Genomic DNA, 15,795 nt, shown 5'->3' with positions numbered 1-15,795 from the left:
AAAGTAAAGAGTCACAGGGTTGTAAATTATGTACGGTACGGTAAGTTTTCTCGATAATCACTTGCTGGACGGAATGACATGGTAATATGACAGTCAGCCATGCCATGGGTCCAATGGTGTTGCCCATATGATGTTCCATAACTTGGACAATACTTTAATCTACTTGGAATGATCACAGAAGCCATCCTATCCTGACTTGATCACTCTCTGTATGTACTCGTTAAATTAATCTAGCAATTCCAGAGGAGTTTCGATAGAGAAAGTAGAAATCAAGTAGAGTATTTCCCACACGATGTGAGAGATCAGGGTAAGGTATGGAGTGGCAAGATGCCAAGCTTATCCACTGACCATCCGCCATCTGATACAGCACGGACGGGAGTATATTACGTAGGGGACTTTTTCCATTCCTTTCTTTCCGTCAGGTCAACGACCTCATCGCCCACTCAGTGCCATCATCGATTCTCAAGTCTTGCACTCTTGCAGTCCTCCAGAGCATTTTCTGAGGTTATGTACTCAGAGTAAGCTCTTAGGCTCAGGAACTGCTATCGTGGCATTTTTAACCTGCCTTACCCCTTCATTTTGATGGATAGCTGATTCATCATATCACCCAAACACCTTACCGCTATACTTCGAGCCGATTAGCATGTCCCCGTCATGAAGCATATCTGCTGTTCCGTGGGTCCAACGTCCATTTACCAACCTGCCCTCCACTATTCTCGCCCATTCCAGGCACCTTTTATTCAATTGTCTCCAATTTCTAGTATCTTCTACTTCACTATACGCAGACGGTCGATCACTGATAGATTATGGAAATGATTGATCAATTTCCGGACCAATCGACACAATCATATCCAAGTCTGGAACTTATTTCTTCCATTAGATACACTGTAGGTACCTGAATTTTCTCCGAGGAGCGGTCTTGTCTTACCATCCAATCGCGTTGCTTCGCCTCGTTGAGCTTGGACTGTTAGCCGGAGGTCTGTTCTCTACTCCGTAGGTACATTTAGGCAGTCTGAGTAAACCCGACTAACTACTTATTAGGTACCTTATGTACCTGTATGAAGTAATTTTCATGCAACGATTCTCGCTCAGTACCTATGAAGCACAATGAATGAGATATCGTCATGCGAAAGCACAATAACATAACACCTCAGCGACCATTTGTTTGATATTCGACGAGGTCAGTATTATGGTATCGACATATTGAAGCAACCTATATCCACTTTCGTTGTAGAGCAGCGCAAGCCCTCTTGGCGCGGTCAGCATTGGACCCAAGAGTCTCCATCTAAGGATGTCTCCTGGGTGATTGGAAGGCTGTGGAAACTTACACCTATACAGACTACATGTACCTCTCTACAGCATCATCATTCGCGTATGCGACCCAATTTCGGTCGGAACCCACGAGGAGTGGCTGCTTTAGAGGCAACCTTGGTTGGACTTGATGTCTTGACAGGAACGTTTTCCTAACCTCTGTGATAAGGAACAAACTGAGAAGCAGCTCTCCTTAAGCACAAGTAGATAATGAAAGACGCCAAGTACCCATTTTCTTCCCATGACTCGTACAAGAACAAGATAGACTTTCCCGTCAAAATTTTGCCTTTGGATCCTCCAAGACTGTGCATAGCAGGATCACCTGTGTAGGCAAGGATTTAGGTAGGTACCACTGGCTTAGTGTCCAGTACCTAGAAGGTACCTAAGGTAGACGAGAAGCTCGTATTTATCATCTCTCTGTACTACTCCGTATGCTTCCACACAAGGTCTGAACCGGTTTCAGGAGCATTCCTAAGCGAGACGAGAACTCTCCCAGAATACGCTTGTAAATAGACCCCAGCATCTAACCAACCCTTCCATCTACCTGCAGAGTCGCCCCTAGTCTTTTTCACTTTAGTCTTTGACCTTTAGCCAAATGCTACTTGAGTTTCCGCTAACTCAGGAGAAGATACCTAGCAAAATGGTTTCTCCGGAACCATGCCCCAATCGCAACGACCTCTCTCGAGTATTACATCATTGGGCGCCAACCGGCCAACCATATACCTCTCTATTCGATGACAAAACGGGCACTTTCAGTCGGGTCGCTCTCTGGATATGATGGTAGTGGCGGAAATTTTGATACAGGAGTTGACGGTGCTAGGCTTTTTTGTCTTGGTGACCCAACTGTTGAAGGCGTCTCGAACGTTATAGATAGGCTTGATACCATGGCAGAACTGCGAAGGCGTCGGTGTATTACTTCATCTGCATGTTGAATACTACTACGTAGGTTCCCGGGCTGCATCGCAAATTTGCCATCCTTCGTATTGAGGTCTGTTTGCAGTCGATGCATGCATGTATGTACGTACCTACCTGATGCCTCGTCAAGGTCGAATTATTTTTCCGTCGAAATGGAGTGAGTGCACTGTGCAAGCGCACGGGTCAAACGCCGGCCCGCAGGAGAGTTGTAGTTGAGCGGGTGGCTCTAAGTCTAATAGCGATTTGCCTTCTAATCTCATCCTTCATTGTACAAAGTATCTATCTGTAACACCCACCACTGTTGCTTTTTCATGGTCAAACAGCACCTCCTATTCCAGTAGGTGGCAGTGTGACCAACCTAAGCTTTAGGGTCCTCCGTAGGCTTGGTATGGTGAAAATCGAAAAACTAGCGCAAGTGAAATTTAACAAAAGTTTTAGGTATGGATGTAAAGTAAAAGGGAGACCATGACGGAAAGCTGGGGCCATCCGTCCTCGGACGCTAGTTCGCTTACAGAATTACCTGCAGCCATCCATCATTCCACCCATGGATCTGTCCGACCTTGTCCTGTGCGGGCAGTGCAGACTGAGGCAGTTAATATAATTTTTGATCTCACATCAAACAGTCCTACCCCTGCATCATCACTGCTGTGAGAAGCATCATTGCCACCGGATGCGGTGCAGACTATGCATACGGTATCACTGACTACCAGCCTGGCATCCTAAGGAGCCAAGGACTGAATACTGTCAGGTCAGTACTTGCCATCACTTATGACAGTACCCAGCTGCCTCGCGCAAACAAATGAGAAAGTTCTGAAGTGCTGCAAACTACGGCGTCTTGCATTGGCTATCTGAATAGGGTTTTATGGTAAGCCTAAGACAGTTCAGACAGTTAGCCAACTAGACAATATTGAAGTGAGGGATTAGAATGAAGCCTATGCCGAGTTCCGTATTGCGTCTCAAGACTATAACTTTACAAGCCACCAAATGCCTTCCGTATGAAGAACTAGATACACTAAGGGTTAAGTCCAGTCTCAGTAGCTAAGTCCAACCCCATGATCATCGTTCAAGATTGTTGTTTGCTTTTTCCTTGGACGGTCAATGCTTCTATTACCTGCTTATGCCTCAGGTCGCAACCCCTCATCGCACTAACCCCGGGTTTAGCTAGTTGCATATGTATGAAGACAATAATCCATTGCCATTAGAAGACCAAGAGGGTATGAATGGATTCTGATTCGTGGCCAACTTCGGCTGCAATTTCATACCCAGCTTGTAGCCGACCCGAGCCTTTGATTGAAGCGTCAGGTAGTACCAAGCCAGCACGGACATTTTGTTGCATTTGCGCCTTGGATTGGGTAGGAATCGTGGACTGGGAGGCTGGGATGTTGCTATTATCCGGTGAAGGGCAACTGAGAAGCGATACTGATGTCTTCAGATGCTGGCCAGTCTCTACATTATTGTTCTGCTGTGGTGGCGGTGTTTCAACAGGAAACAGGTACTCCATGATATACCTCTGTACACGCATATCTATACGTATTGATGTGTGAGACCCCGCACGAGCACATGAAAGCTCATCCCTTGCTTGATGATAGATGGTGTATGGTGTACGAATACTCTGTGCTTATATTATTCAAGAGAGCTACCTTAGTGGTATTCGGCGATAGTCGGTTATACGATAGACCGTCTGTGGTGTAAATAGAAGGATTCCTCGTTGGGACCGTTCCCGTTTCATAAGTTGGGCCTCGATTTGATGCTTCAGAGTACAATCTTCTTCTACACAATAATACGCAGAATGCAGTCTGTAGAGATGGTTACTACTCCGTAGATGAGGTTGCGACCATTTGCTGTCTCACATTCTCCGCCTGAGACATCAAGGGATGATCGATCACACATGCCACTGATTGATAAGACAGACTGGATCCTCATCCTCATTCAAGATATCACTTCATGAATACCTGCTATCTATCTACTTTCTGTCTCCGTAGCATCATACTCTATCAAATATAGTCTTGACTTTCGCCCCTCATCATCAGAGTTCTGCCTCTAATCCAGTCAATAAATGAGGATGGATCCCCCGCCCAGCGTTGCCAGTGCAACCCGCCCGTGTTTACTATCACAGCTTCACTTGGCCACACCATTAATCTATTTGGGCTGCTCAACGTACCCTTCTCACTGGTCCTTCAGGCCGCGAGTGATGCTCAATGATTGCATACATTGTGTAACAGTGGAGGGCAGTAAGATTCAGAATGGGTCATAGACAGACAATCCGGCTAGATGACTTCCTACTCTGGAGTATTCACGTACGCGTAAGGTAGGATGTGGATGTTGCCTGGGATGTTTACTGTTGCTGTTACCTTCATCTTTGCGCCTCTCTCCTACACGCTTAATATTTTCTTCGCAAAGGCGTCTTCATTCAACCCTTGGTGCAGAACAATCTACTAAATCCATTCGAATTTATCAATCCTCGTCCCCTTTAACAGAGGAACTACACGATAGTCCCACCGTACAGTCCTGCTCCATGACGGTCGATCTGGTGCCTGGCCCGCGCCTACCCTAAATCTTCGTGACAAGCTAAGATCATCGATCACTAGATGCATCGCGCATCATCTCGGATCGCAGTCTTCATATCCACTAGACACTCTGGCATCTTCACTCCTACCCTTCCATGGATGACGGCCCTTTACGGAAATCTGGAATGGGCAGGACTGCCGTCATGAGTCTGACGTCCATTGTCTTGCTTGTGTCGCTGCTTGTCTGTCCTGTCCGCGCAGCGATTCCATACTCACCGTCCCATATCCTCTATACCACCCAGCACAACGACTCTCTTGCTTACTTACTGCGGCCCAGTGACTCGCAGCCGCATGCCACCCAGTTTCTTTCGTTGAATGTCTCAGGAGAGGTCAACGCAGCCAGCCCGGAATACACGGTTCTTCTAGATGAGCTGCCGTTCCACACAGACAACCAATCCTCTGCCTTTGTTCCGGCTATTGATCAACATGGTCTCATCAAGGTCTATGTAGGGGACTGCGGACAATCAAACGAGCAAGGAAGGCTTTGGGTGTTTACGCCAAGTCTTAACAACTCGAGCGGCAATGGAACGTGGGAAGTGCGTGATTTAGACTTAGGGCAAGGGAACTTAGGAGTCAACAGCTACGGACCCAACTATCTGTCTGCCGCTTTCGCCTGGTCATCTTCTAACATGACGGAGAGCTCGCTGTACACCTTCGGTGGCATGTGTCCGTTCAACAGGACCCCGAAAGCCACCTGGATCTACGCGGCCAACTATTCTCAGTCCATGATCGTCTTGAGTCCTCCGACCTCTGACCGTGTCTCTTCATATCGAATATCAACGGCTGGCCTGCGCGCACCACCTATCCCGGAGGGCGGGTTCACAATTACTCCATTGCGTCCTACCTACGCACTGTCTCCTTTAGGTCGAACACTACAGCAACAGAACTTTCTCTTCATTGGGGGCCACACCCAGAAAGCCTTCATCAATATGTCTGAGCTTGCCATCTATTCTCTTCCTCAGGACAGCTGGAGCTTCGTCACTGTCGAGTCAGGGTCGGATATCGGGAAAACTGAGCTTGCTGTTCGAGATTCAGCATTCGTGGAGCCAAGGTCGGGCCACACGGCCGTTCTCTCGCCCGACGGTAGCAAGGTCATCGTGTTCGGCGGATGGGTAGGCAGTACCAGTCGACCTGCTGAGCCTCAGCTGGCTATATTGGAGATGGGTGAAGAGTTTGGAGGCACTGGCTCATGGCGTTGGGCGGTCCCATCTAACCAAGGAAGCGGACTCGCAGACGGAACTGGGATCTACGGTCATGGTGCAGCAATGCTTCCTGGCGGTGTGATGATGATCGCCGGCGGGTACAGCACTTCCACAACAACGAAGCGGTCGGCAGTAGGGCCTCAGCCTAACTCCCAAGTCTTTCTATACAATGTTACGTCTGGAAGCTGGATGAATTCATATAGAAATCCAAGCCTGCCGGAACCGGAACCGGAACTCGTAGGAGCCTCTGGTGGCTCCACGTCTTCATTGTCGAAAAAGGCAGGGTTGGGTGCAGGACTCGGACTGGGGATTCCGTCAGCTGCAGGCTTGGCTGTGTTTGCTTGGTGGTTCTGGCGGAGACGCCGTGTGCGGCGGTCTCGGGATCGCGAACTGCGCAAGCTCGCTCTCAGTGCACAAAGGGCACACTTCTGGGGCAGGGACGAGCCCGAAATGGCGAGCAGCATCCGCGTGTCCAAGACCAGGGACCAGAATAAGACGATCTCCTGGACTACCGCTCCAAGCCGGAACGGGCAGGACAACGGCGAAGGTGCTGCCGAGAGCACCAGCCTGCTTCGCGATATCCCGACTCCTGACAGAAACAGCCAGCAAAGCTTGGGAACGCGCCCTTACCGATATTCAGCGCCATACAGCGAGTACAGAAGAAGCGAGGCTGCAGGTGAAATTCATCCAATTGACGAACACGACGAGGAGGAAGCTAGTTCTCCAGCATTCGGTGACCCTGATACTGCCGCGGCCTCTGGACCTTTCTTAGGCGCTGAATTCGTTACTCCGCGCAGTACAATGTCGAATCCAATTGGGATTTCATTCCGAACAGTTAGAGCTGTACCCGCGGAAGATCCACCCCGAGACGGAGTTTTGCCCTCGGACCAGGACGAGCGCACTTCGTCGAATCTTTCGGACTCTTCAGCTAGATCTGGGAGTAGTGCTCCTCGCCCCCAGGCGCCACTTCGTACCCCTACAAGTTTGCCAGATAATGAACGCAATTCGCCAGAAGTGCCACCTTCCACGTCCACTTATGGGACAGGACTGTCCAGAGAGAAGCGCTACTCCTCGGACTCATACTCTACCGCACATACAACCCTTTCGCTACGATGGGCCGAGGGGGAGCATCTTCTGAGAAATGATACCGAATTAAACGTGCCAATCGAGGAACCCTCAACGCCGGGTCGATCGCCGCTGACTCCAAAAGCGCGGACGTTTGGCTGGATGGGCAGCGTGCGTCGCGTGATTTCCGGAACGCAGAGGCGAGTTACAGCGATACGAGACTCGACAACAGCCTCTCTGGCGTCGGGCATTGATCGGAGGAGTACAGTCCTCGGAGCCAGGACGGTGGATGTCGCACAGAATGAGTCGAAGGTCCCGCGACGAGCCGTGAGTGCCTCGGCCGAGCTGTTCAGACGAAAACAGGGTGCCAAAGATTGGGGAGCAAGCAATCGAGGCTCCCGAGATACGGGGCTTCAGACCATCAGGTCATCCCGGGATGACTCGGCGTTGGACGGGCTGATAGACGTGGACGACGACGACTGGGACGTCGAGGGCGCAGCCGAGGGCAGACGGGTCCAAATCACATTCACAGTTCCTAAGGAGAGATTGAGGGTGGTTAACGCCACCGCCCAAGACTTGGATAACATGTCTGAGAGATCTATCAGTCGGAGTAACACCGCAGCATGAACGACAGCCTAGACCGCTAGAGTTGTTACAGCGCAAAAGGTGTATCCCATGACCGCTGCGATCAATTGTATATTCATAAGATTTTCTTCTCTTTCTTGTTCGCTTTTTCTTTTTGTTGCCTGCCCTTCCTGGCGAAAGGGGTTGATAACCGCGGCTTTTGTCCTGCTTGCCTCATTTCTTGTTTGGCCTGTTTTGAGCGTGTTCTTTTCTACACCCCGGGTGCTGTGTCTGACGAACGAATACGGACTATGCTATGAAGCACGAAGTCACGACCTTTTCTCTTCCTTCTCTTCGCTTCTGGGCGGGACTCTCAACTGGACTGTTTTGTGGGCATACGACAGGAGGAAGTCTCGAGATTGCGAACATATTACTGTTCCTTGTGGCCTGTACGTTGGAAGACAGAAGTAAATAGAAAGCACTTGTTGTTTTGGATAGCTGTTTAGAGACTACGACGAGGCCATGCGTAGATTGCATTGACAGAGTAGATATCGTTATCAGCTGTAGATTCGGGGAAAGATCTAGAACAGCCGCGTTGAATGCGACGCGAGATGAGATGGAAACGATGCAAGTACTCATCAGGTGCATGTTGAAAAGCCCGAAAAAAAGATGCTATTTTTTGCAATGAATTTGAAAACTATGATATAAATTCTAGGGGAAAACAGGTCTATGAAGAGGCGGGAGCACCGCTGGAGCCAAGGGTAGGTTTGGTAGGAAGGGTGCTGGGCAGCGGGGGCAGCAGATTCTTTGCGCTCTCGCGGGCATACTGGGCCATGAGGGCGTCCATGATGACGAGGGCGGACATGGCCTCGACGATGGGGACGGCACGCGGGGTGACGCAGGGGTCGTGGCGGCCCTTGGCCTCCAGGATGCCCTCCTCGAAGCCGTAGGAGGCGGTGGTCTGGGCCTGGCCGATGGTGGCGGGGGGCTTGAAGGCGACGCGGAAGTAGATGGGGGCGCCGTTGGAGATACCGCCCTGAATGCCGCCGGAGTTGTTGGTCTTGGTGGTCAGGCGCTGCGTGCTGATGGTGTTGTTGCCGGTGCGAGTCTGGACCTCGGAGACGGTGAAGGGGTCGTTGTGGATGGAGCCGGGGACCTCGCAGCCGCCGAAGCCCGAGCCGATCTCGAAGCCCTTGGTGGCGGGAATGCTGAGCATGGCGTGCGCCAGCTTGGCCTCGAGCTTGTCGAAGCAGGGCTCGCCCAGGCCGACGGGGACGTTGCGGATCACGCAGGTGACGGTGCCGCCGATGCTGTCTTGGTTGTCCCGGAAGGTCTCAATCACTTTTGTCATGCGCGCTGCGGCCTCCTCGTTCGGGCAGCGAGTGGGGACGAAGGTGTCAACAGTTTTACGGTCGATGGTCTCGATGAGCTTCAGGAACTCCGGGTTGGTCGATGGAGAAGGGTGCTCGGCAGTCGGGGGGAAGAGGTATTCGTTGCCCACGGAGGAGACAAAGGCGACAATTTCGACACCATGCGACAGGCGTAGGTACTTTTCCGCAATGGCACCGGCGGCGACACGGCCTGAAGATGAAGTGGTTAGCAAACGGCAACTCGTCTTCTCGGTGGGTGTGCTCAAAACTGACCGATGGTCTCGCGGGCACTACTCCGTCCACCACCGCTGCTCGCCTTGACACCATATTTCTCCAGATAAGTGTAATCGGCGTGACTGGGACGAGGGAAGAGATCCATTGTGCTGCCACCGTAGTCCTTGGGTCTCTGATCCTCGTTGCGCACCATCATTCCAATCGGTGTACCCAGGGTAACGCCAAACTCCGTTCCAGACTGGATCTCTACACGGTCCTTTTCATTTCGAGGCGTCGTCAGAGCACTCTGTCCGGGACGTCTTCGGGTCATCTGGGGTTGAATGTCTTCCTCTGTGAGCTCCATGCCCGGAGGGCAGCCATCGACGATGCAGCCGACAGAGCGGCAATGGGATTCACCATAACTGCGAGCGAAGACAGGTTAGAGGTCTGACTTGGCTGGAACTCAGGTAGGGATAGCGTACGTGGTGACCCGGAAGTATTCTCCCCACGTCGACATTTCGAAACGGTCTTCTGTTTCCGTGTATGCTTCTGCTTTTTGACTCACGTTAGTTGGTGGGGCTATTCGCAAGGGAGAATCATTGTGATGCTTACCAACGAACCGTCAGTCGGCAATGATGGTCAGACCGAATCAAATAGATGCAGGGGCCTCACAATTGAAACCAAATATAGCCGTGAAATGTATATTCAGTGTTAATCTGACTGCTGTGTCAGCCCTTACTTTTGAGGGCCGCAAAAGAGTTGAAGCGGGACTTTTTAACAACAGTCATCGGTGTTGCTTATCTGGGTTTAGCGCGCCGGCGATCGGAGATATCCCTCATCAACAAGATCTTACATTACAATACCCAGCTCCTTATTTTTTACCTGCGCCACGGATACCGCCATCTTACCATACATTACCTAGTCTCCATCTGATCTCCGCCATGGAGTCCGAATTTCGAACAGCTTCAACCATGCTCACTCCGTGCCTGAACCTCGTCGTTCCTCAATGCGTCGTCTGCTGCGGGGACAATGCCTGCTGACGTCGGCTTTGGCTCCTAGACTGAACGGTAGCAGCCCTTATGGAGGTGCAGTACGATATAACTCCGCATTATCCACCGACCATTTTGCACAGCTAGCGAGCCGTCAGTCCTCCCGGCACCAGATTTACCAGTCGCTATCATCCGATCCATATCTGAATCTGTCCATCGAGCATTTCTTGCTGGAGCATGCTCCAGTCGACAGCAGCATTCTCTTCTTGTACGTCAATCGGCCATGCGTTGTCATCGGACGCAATCAGAACCCATGGCTCGAGACCAACCTCGAAGCACTTTATAATGACCGCGTGGAAGTTGGAGAAGGGGACAACGAGAGTGAAGACGTACTACTGGTTCGACGCAGATCGGGCGGAGGAGCTGTATTTCACGACCTGGGGAATCTGAATTACAGTGTGATTTCGCCGCGCACCACTTTTACTCGCAACAAACATGCGGAGATGGTTGTACAGGCTCTACACAATATCGGGGCGACCAACACCAGTGTTAATGACCGACATGACATTGTCATGACCTCCGAGCCAAGCGAGCAGGGAGGGCCTGGCACATCGCTGCCTCGGAAAATCTCTGGTTCAGCATTCAAATTGACAAGGCATCGAGCACTACATCATGGGACTTGCTTGTTAGATTCCCCCAATATCAACGATTTGGGGTTCTTCCTACGTTCGCCTGCCCGTGACTATATAAAGGCCAAAGGCGTGGAGAGTGTGCGGTCACCAGTGACCAATGTCTCGACCGCCTTTGAGAATGCGTTTGCTCCCTTCTCGATACAAGCGGTGATGGAGGGCATTATGGAGCAATTTGCTCGACTGTATCAGGTTAGTCCTGACGCTGTCCGTCGGGCGCAGCGTGCTCACGCCAACGAGCCTGAGCTGTACGCTGGAGCCGACTGGGTGGCCGGTGTTGTAGGAGCGCAGGAAGGATATGGAGAGCTGGAGATTAGAAAAGGCATTGACGAGCTTCGGGTAAGGCAAATGCGCATAGTATGTCGCACCATTACTGACGTATGATCTTAACCAGTCGTTGGAGTGGAAGTACACTCAGACACCACAGTTCACCTTTTCCACGTTCCCTTTCGAGGAGGATCCGCGCCAAAGACCCGCATTGCCAGAGTCACTGCCTCCCTCAGTAAGATCTTACTGCTGCTGTGTTGGTCGCTTTCACTCGCTGACCGATCATCTAGACCAGAGTATTTCTCCGCCTCAAGCATGGTGCGATCATTGAGAGTGAAATTTCAGTCTCATCTGATCCAAACGTGGCATCCGAGCAAGCACGCCGAGTGCATGAAGTATTGAATGGACGGAAGCTTCACGAAATCCAGTCGAGCCAGTGGGACAACCTACTTACTGACCGTCTCGGCGGAGACGTTGAGGCGATAGTCGCGCATGAGCTTGCAAAATTCATTGGAAGCAAGCTATGCTCCTAGTTGACTCACATACTCCTGAACGACCACAGTCGTATTGTACAGTAGACAACCATGTATATTAGCGTTTCATGCGACTACTTTCACGGTCCTGAGTGGATGAGGTCTGGGTAGTCAAAAGTCCGTAAAACACCGGCCAAGTCTGCTCGACATCATACCCGCTGGCGGTCTCTCCTTTCGACACCATAGTAAAAGATCATAGATTTTGGTTTACGTCGGAGATGGCCTACAGTCCATCTTGATCACCTCCGAATACGTACCATAGTAGCATAAGCTTGTTTGCGCTGTTTGCAGTGACTACACCGGCGCTCCCCGAATGGAAGCGTGGCTTAAGTAATCCGCCTGCCGAATTCCGCCTAGTCGCAGGGGAAGTTTGTTCCCAAATCCCAACATCTCCGGCGTTGAAGATAACAGGGCAAGAAGATCTCCTCATCTCCCTCTATCTCTCCTCCTCCATATCAATTGGACTTCTCGACCTCCCATCATGCTTTTCCGAGCTGCGTGGGCCCGTCAGGCTGCGCCTCTGAGGCGTCAGGCTTTTGCTCCTCTCGCTCGCCGCTCTGTCACTACCGATGCCGCCTCATCGCATGCTGAAAATATTCCGCAGGTTTGTTGAGACGCCCAAAAACCCCCGAGTCGGAGGGTGTCATGCTGACAAAATGGGTGTTTGTGTATAGGAGGATGACAAGCCCTTCACAGTCAGACTCTCCGATGAGAGCTTCGAGACATACGAGATCGACCCTCCTCCATATGAGCTCGAGGTCACCAAGAAAGACCTGAAGCAGATGTACTATGATATGGTTGTGACCAGGTATGGACTGAGCGGAGAGGTGTTTATGTTGTTACGCGACTCGTATCTAACCTTTGATGGTTTTTGCTTTGTCTAGACGCATGGAAATGGCCGCCGACCGTCTGTACAAGGAAAAGAAAATCAGAGGTTTCTGCCACTTATCTATCGGTCAGGAAGCTGTTGCTACCGGTATCGAACACGCCATCACCCGCGACGACAAGGTTATCACTGCCTACCGTTGCCACGGCTATGCTCTGATGCGCGGTGGTACCGTCCGTTCGATCATCGGAGAGCTGCTCGGTCGCCGTGAAGGTATCGCCTACGGAAAAGGTGGTTCGATGCACATGTTCGCCCCCAACTTCTACGGTGGTAACGGTATCGTCGGCGCTCAGGTTCCCGTGGGTGCCGGTCTTGCTTTCGCCCAGCAGTACAACGAGGAGAAGGCTACCAGCATTGTTCTGTACGGTGACGGTGCCTCCAACCAGGGTCAGGTGTTTGAGGCTTTCAACATGGCCAAGCTGTGGAACCTTCCTGCCATCTTCGGCTGTGAGAGTAAGTTGATTTTCGGTGCCACCTACTGGCAGTCCAAATCTGACAATTCATAGACAACAAGTATGGTATGGGTACCTCCGCCGCTCGTTCCTCCGCCTTGACCGACTACTACAAGCGTGGTCAGTACATCCCTGGTATCAAGGTCAACGGTATGGATGTCCTTGCCACCAAGGCTGCCGTTCAGTACGCCAGAGAGTACACCATCGCCGGCAACGGTCCCCTGGTCTTCGAGTACGTCACCTACCGGTACGGTGGCCACTCCATGTCCGACCCCGGTACCACCTACCGTAGCCGTGAGGAGATCCAGCGCATGCGCAGCACCAACGACCCCATTGCCGGTCTTAAGCAGAAGATCCTTGACTGGAACGTCATGACCGAGGAGGAGCTCAAGGCTCTGGACAAGTCTGCCCGTAGCCACGTCGACGAGGAGGTTGCCATCGCCGAGCAGATGCCCGCCCCCGAGAACAACCCCCGCATTCTGTTCGAGGACATCTATGTTCGCGGCAGTGAGCCCCGCTGGATGAGAGGCCGCACTGTCGACGAGACCTTCTACTACTAAACTCTTCCCTTTCGATGTCTGGCAAGCAGGAGTTGGAGAGAAAAGTTGTAAACTCGGAAATTGGCAGGGTCATATGAACCACCCCCCTACAGCACGTCTAGTATATGTAATTTAGCCCGGAATTATTGTTTATGTTTCGCATTATATTTCTCCCGTAACGTCAGAAATCTACAATTGGAGGTGTTGATAAAAAGTCTTGGGAGGGCCGCGGTTAACACATATCGGCGGTTCATCTCATAAGGGTATCATAATCGAATGAAAACAGCGACTGAAAAGAACAAAGCAAGCTTAAAAGGAAGAAACATCAACTGGGCTCCTGTCGCAACATCTCGAGGATCATTTCTTGGGTCCGCTGCACGGAATCGAGTTTCTCCTCCAATGAAGCCCGGTCTTTCTCCAGCTCACGACGCAGTTCATCCTGCATCTCCTGCCGGAGCTCATCCTTAAGTTGGCTGATGAAAGCTGAGGACATTGATCCTGGCGCAATGTCCACGGCGCCGTCGTGCGAGATCCCGTTCTCCCGAGCGATCTGCCCATTCGTAGTCAAAGAGGTAACAAGAGGCGAGGAGCGAGGGTCGGCGCTGACTGCGTCGAGGTGTCTGTTCAGTTTCCCCAGAGTCTCCAATACAGCGGTCATCATGCTGCTTTCCAGGGCGGATGGGGCGTGAGCAGTCGTTGATGCTTGCGGGTACGACCATCCTGCCGCCGCCGGGGTCGTCCGGTTCGGCTGGGGTGTCTGGCTTGCGAACATCGAGTCAAACCCTGGAGGTAGGCGGACGGTATTCTGGACGGGGGTAGCTCCGGCTCCAACTCCAGTAGAAGCAGTGGGAACCGGAGGGGACGCAGGAGAGACAGAAGGTGGCTGCGCTTGTTGAGACTGACCCTGAACCGTACCCTGACCCGGAGCCTGGAATCGGTTCTCCGCGACCGGAGTGGCAGAGGGCCGCCAGCCATCGGAATTCCCATCCCACATGTCAAACGACCTGTCCTTCCTCTTGCGGGACTTGCGAGCACGCAAATCGCGCCTCTCAATGCGCCGTGCCTCGGCCTCCTCCCACCGCTGCCACGTGGGGATCCAGGCGTCGACGGCTGCGCGCCACCGCGGATTCGACAGGTCGTCGGCGTCGGTGCCGCCCTTCTCGCGCTGCTCCTCGAGGAACTTCATGCGCTGCTTGGTGACGATCTCCACCTTGCGACGCACCGAGTGCCACGAGTACGGATGCCCCTGGTCGCGCGTGAACTCCTCCGTGACCGTCTTCCACCACTTGCACAGGTTGCTGCGCTGCCCAAACTCCGCCGCGTGTCGGTTGCAGATGTCAAACAGCGATACCTCCTCCTTGGTCGTCAGTCGTTTCCCGTGCTTTCGCGGCGTGTCTCCTCCCCCCGCTGTGCCGTCCAGATCCTCGTCGACCAGCAACCTACCCGTCACAAGCCCGTGACCATTGCTGCCTCCTGCAACCCCTCCACCAGTCCCCGCTGCGCCCCCAACCCCAGACACCCCATTCTGTACCCCGCCAGCCGCCATATCCCCCGGCGACGGCGCATAATCCGGATCGCCCAGGCCGTCCGGCCCCGTGCCGTCTCGCACAGCGCTGTCAGAGCGATCACTCTCGGATCCTTCGCTGGAGTCCGGCGGAGGTGGTCTGGCCTCGACCACCACCGACACGGGCTGGTGGTGCGAGTTCTGGCCCATTCGCAGATTCGACGAGATGGTAGGCAGGGTATTCTGCTGGGATCGCGACATCATAGACGGCAGCCACCGGAGCTGAGGCATCTGGAACGACGAGGGCGACGACGACGGAGCCGTGTGGTCGATTCGAGGGGCGGCCGCTGCAGTTCCCGTGTGTTGGTGATGATGAGCGTTCGAGCCTGTCGTCCCATGCCAGGGATACATTGACATGATTGATGTCTGGTTGGGCCAGAGGGGACCCAGGGGCAGGAGAGGAGCTTTGATCTGGGTGACAATGGGGCTTAATGGGCTCCTCTTTGTGGTAGTTCTTGAATGATAAACACTGGATAAATGCGACGGGATATGATATGATAAAGAGACGATTATGAAAAATCACCAGTTGCTTTTGCAAATTTTGCGTTGGGAACAAGAGAGTTTTTGCTTTCACTTAGGGAGCTGGCGCTTGTGTACGGTAATTTTCATCCCCCGCCAAAATAGAATACGTATTATTACGAGACCTCTTTGCACGTATGTTTGCAAGCA

The 15,795-nt window shown here is 52.3% G+C and overlaps 5 protein-coding genes across 5 annotated transcripts; 3 read left to right on the top strand and 2 right to left on the bottom strand.

Moving 5' to 3' along the window:
• Positions 1–4,888: 4,888 nt before the first annotated feature.
• On the top strand, positions 4,889–7,687 carry ALT_8429 (uncharacterized protein; the record flags this gene model as incomplete). The annotated part of the gene is made up of 1 exon (XM_033561346.1): positions 4,889–7,687. One exon carries the CDS (start codon positions 4,889–4,891, stop codon positions 7,685–7,687), a length of 2,799 nt encoding a protein of 932 aa, XP_033417237.1.
• Positions 7,688–8,351: 664 nt separating this feature from the next.
• Positions 8,352–9,724, bottom strand: ALT_8428 (bifunctional chorismate synthase/riboflavin reductase [NAD(P)H] ARO2; the record flags this gene model as incomplete). The annotated part of the gene is made up of 3 exons (XM_033561347.1): positions 8,352–9,205; positions 9,268–9,629; positions 9,690–9,724. 3 exons carry the CDS (start codon positions 9,722–9,724, stop codon positions 8,352–8,354), a joined length of 1,251 nt encoding a protein of 416 aa, XP_033417238.1.
• Positions 9,725–10,213: 489 nt separating this feature from the next.
• On the top strand, positions 10,214–11,685 carry ALT_8427 (putative lipoate--protein ligase; the record flags this gene model as incomplete). Its single annotated transcript, XM_033561348.1, has 3 exons — positions 10,214–11,224; positions 11,280–11,387; positions 11,443–11,685. The coding sequence occupies 3 exons, from the start codon at positions 10,214–10,216 to the stop codon at positions 11,683–11,685; spliced, it is 1,362 nt and encodes a 453-aa protein (XP_033417239.1).
• A 481-nt stretch (positions 11,686–12,166) lies between these two features.
• On the top strand, positions 12,167–13,583 carry ALT_8426 (pyruvate dehydrogenase (acetyl-transferring) subunit E1 alpha; the record flags this gene model as incomplete). The annotated part of the gene is made up of 4 exons (XM_033561349.1): positions 12,167–12,289; positions 12,360–12,493; positions 12,570–13,024; positions 13,078–13,583. The coding sequence occupies 4 exons, from the start codon at positions 12,167–12,169 to the stop codon at positions 13,581–13,583; spliced, it is 1,218 nt and encodes a 405-aa protein (XP_033417240.1).
• A 304-nt stretch (positions 13,584–13,887) lies between these two features.
• ALT_8425 (uncharacterized protein) lies at positions 13,888–15,483 on the bottom strand (the record flags this gene model as incomplete). The annotated part of the gene is made up of 1 exon (XM_033561350.1): positions 13,888–15,483. One exon carries the CDS (start codon positions 15,481–15,483, stop codon positions 13,888–13,890), a length of 1,596 nt encoding a protein of 531 aa, XP_033417241.1.
• Between the last annotated feature and the right edge of the window lie 312 nt (positions 15,484–15,795).

Source organism: Aspergillus lentulus (genome assembly GCF_001445615.1).
Source record: "Aspergillus lentulus DNA, contig: Alt16, strain: IFM 54703, whole genome shotgun sequence".
In the NCBI taxonomy this organism is placed as follows: Eukaryota; Fungi; Ascomycota; class Eurotiomycetes; order Eurotiales; family Aspergillaceae; genus Aspergillus; species Aspergillus lentulus.
This window is presented reverse-complemented; position numbering and strand designations above follow the sequence as displayed.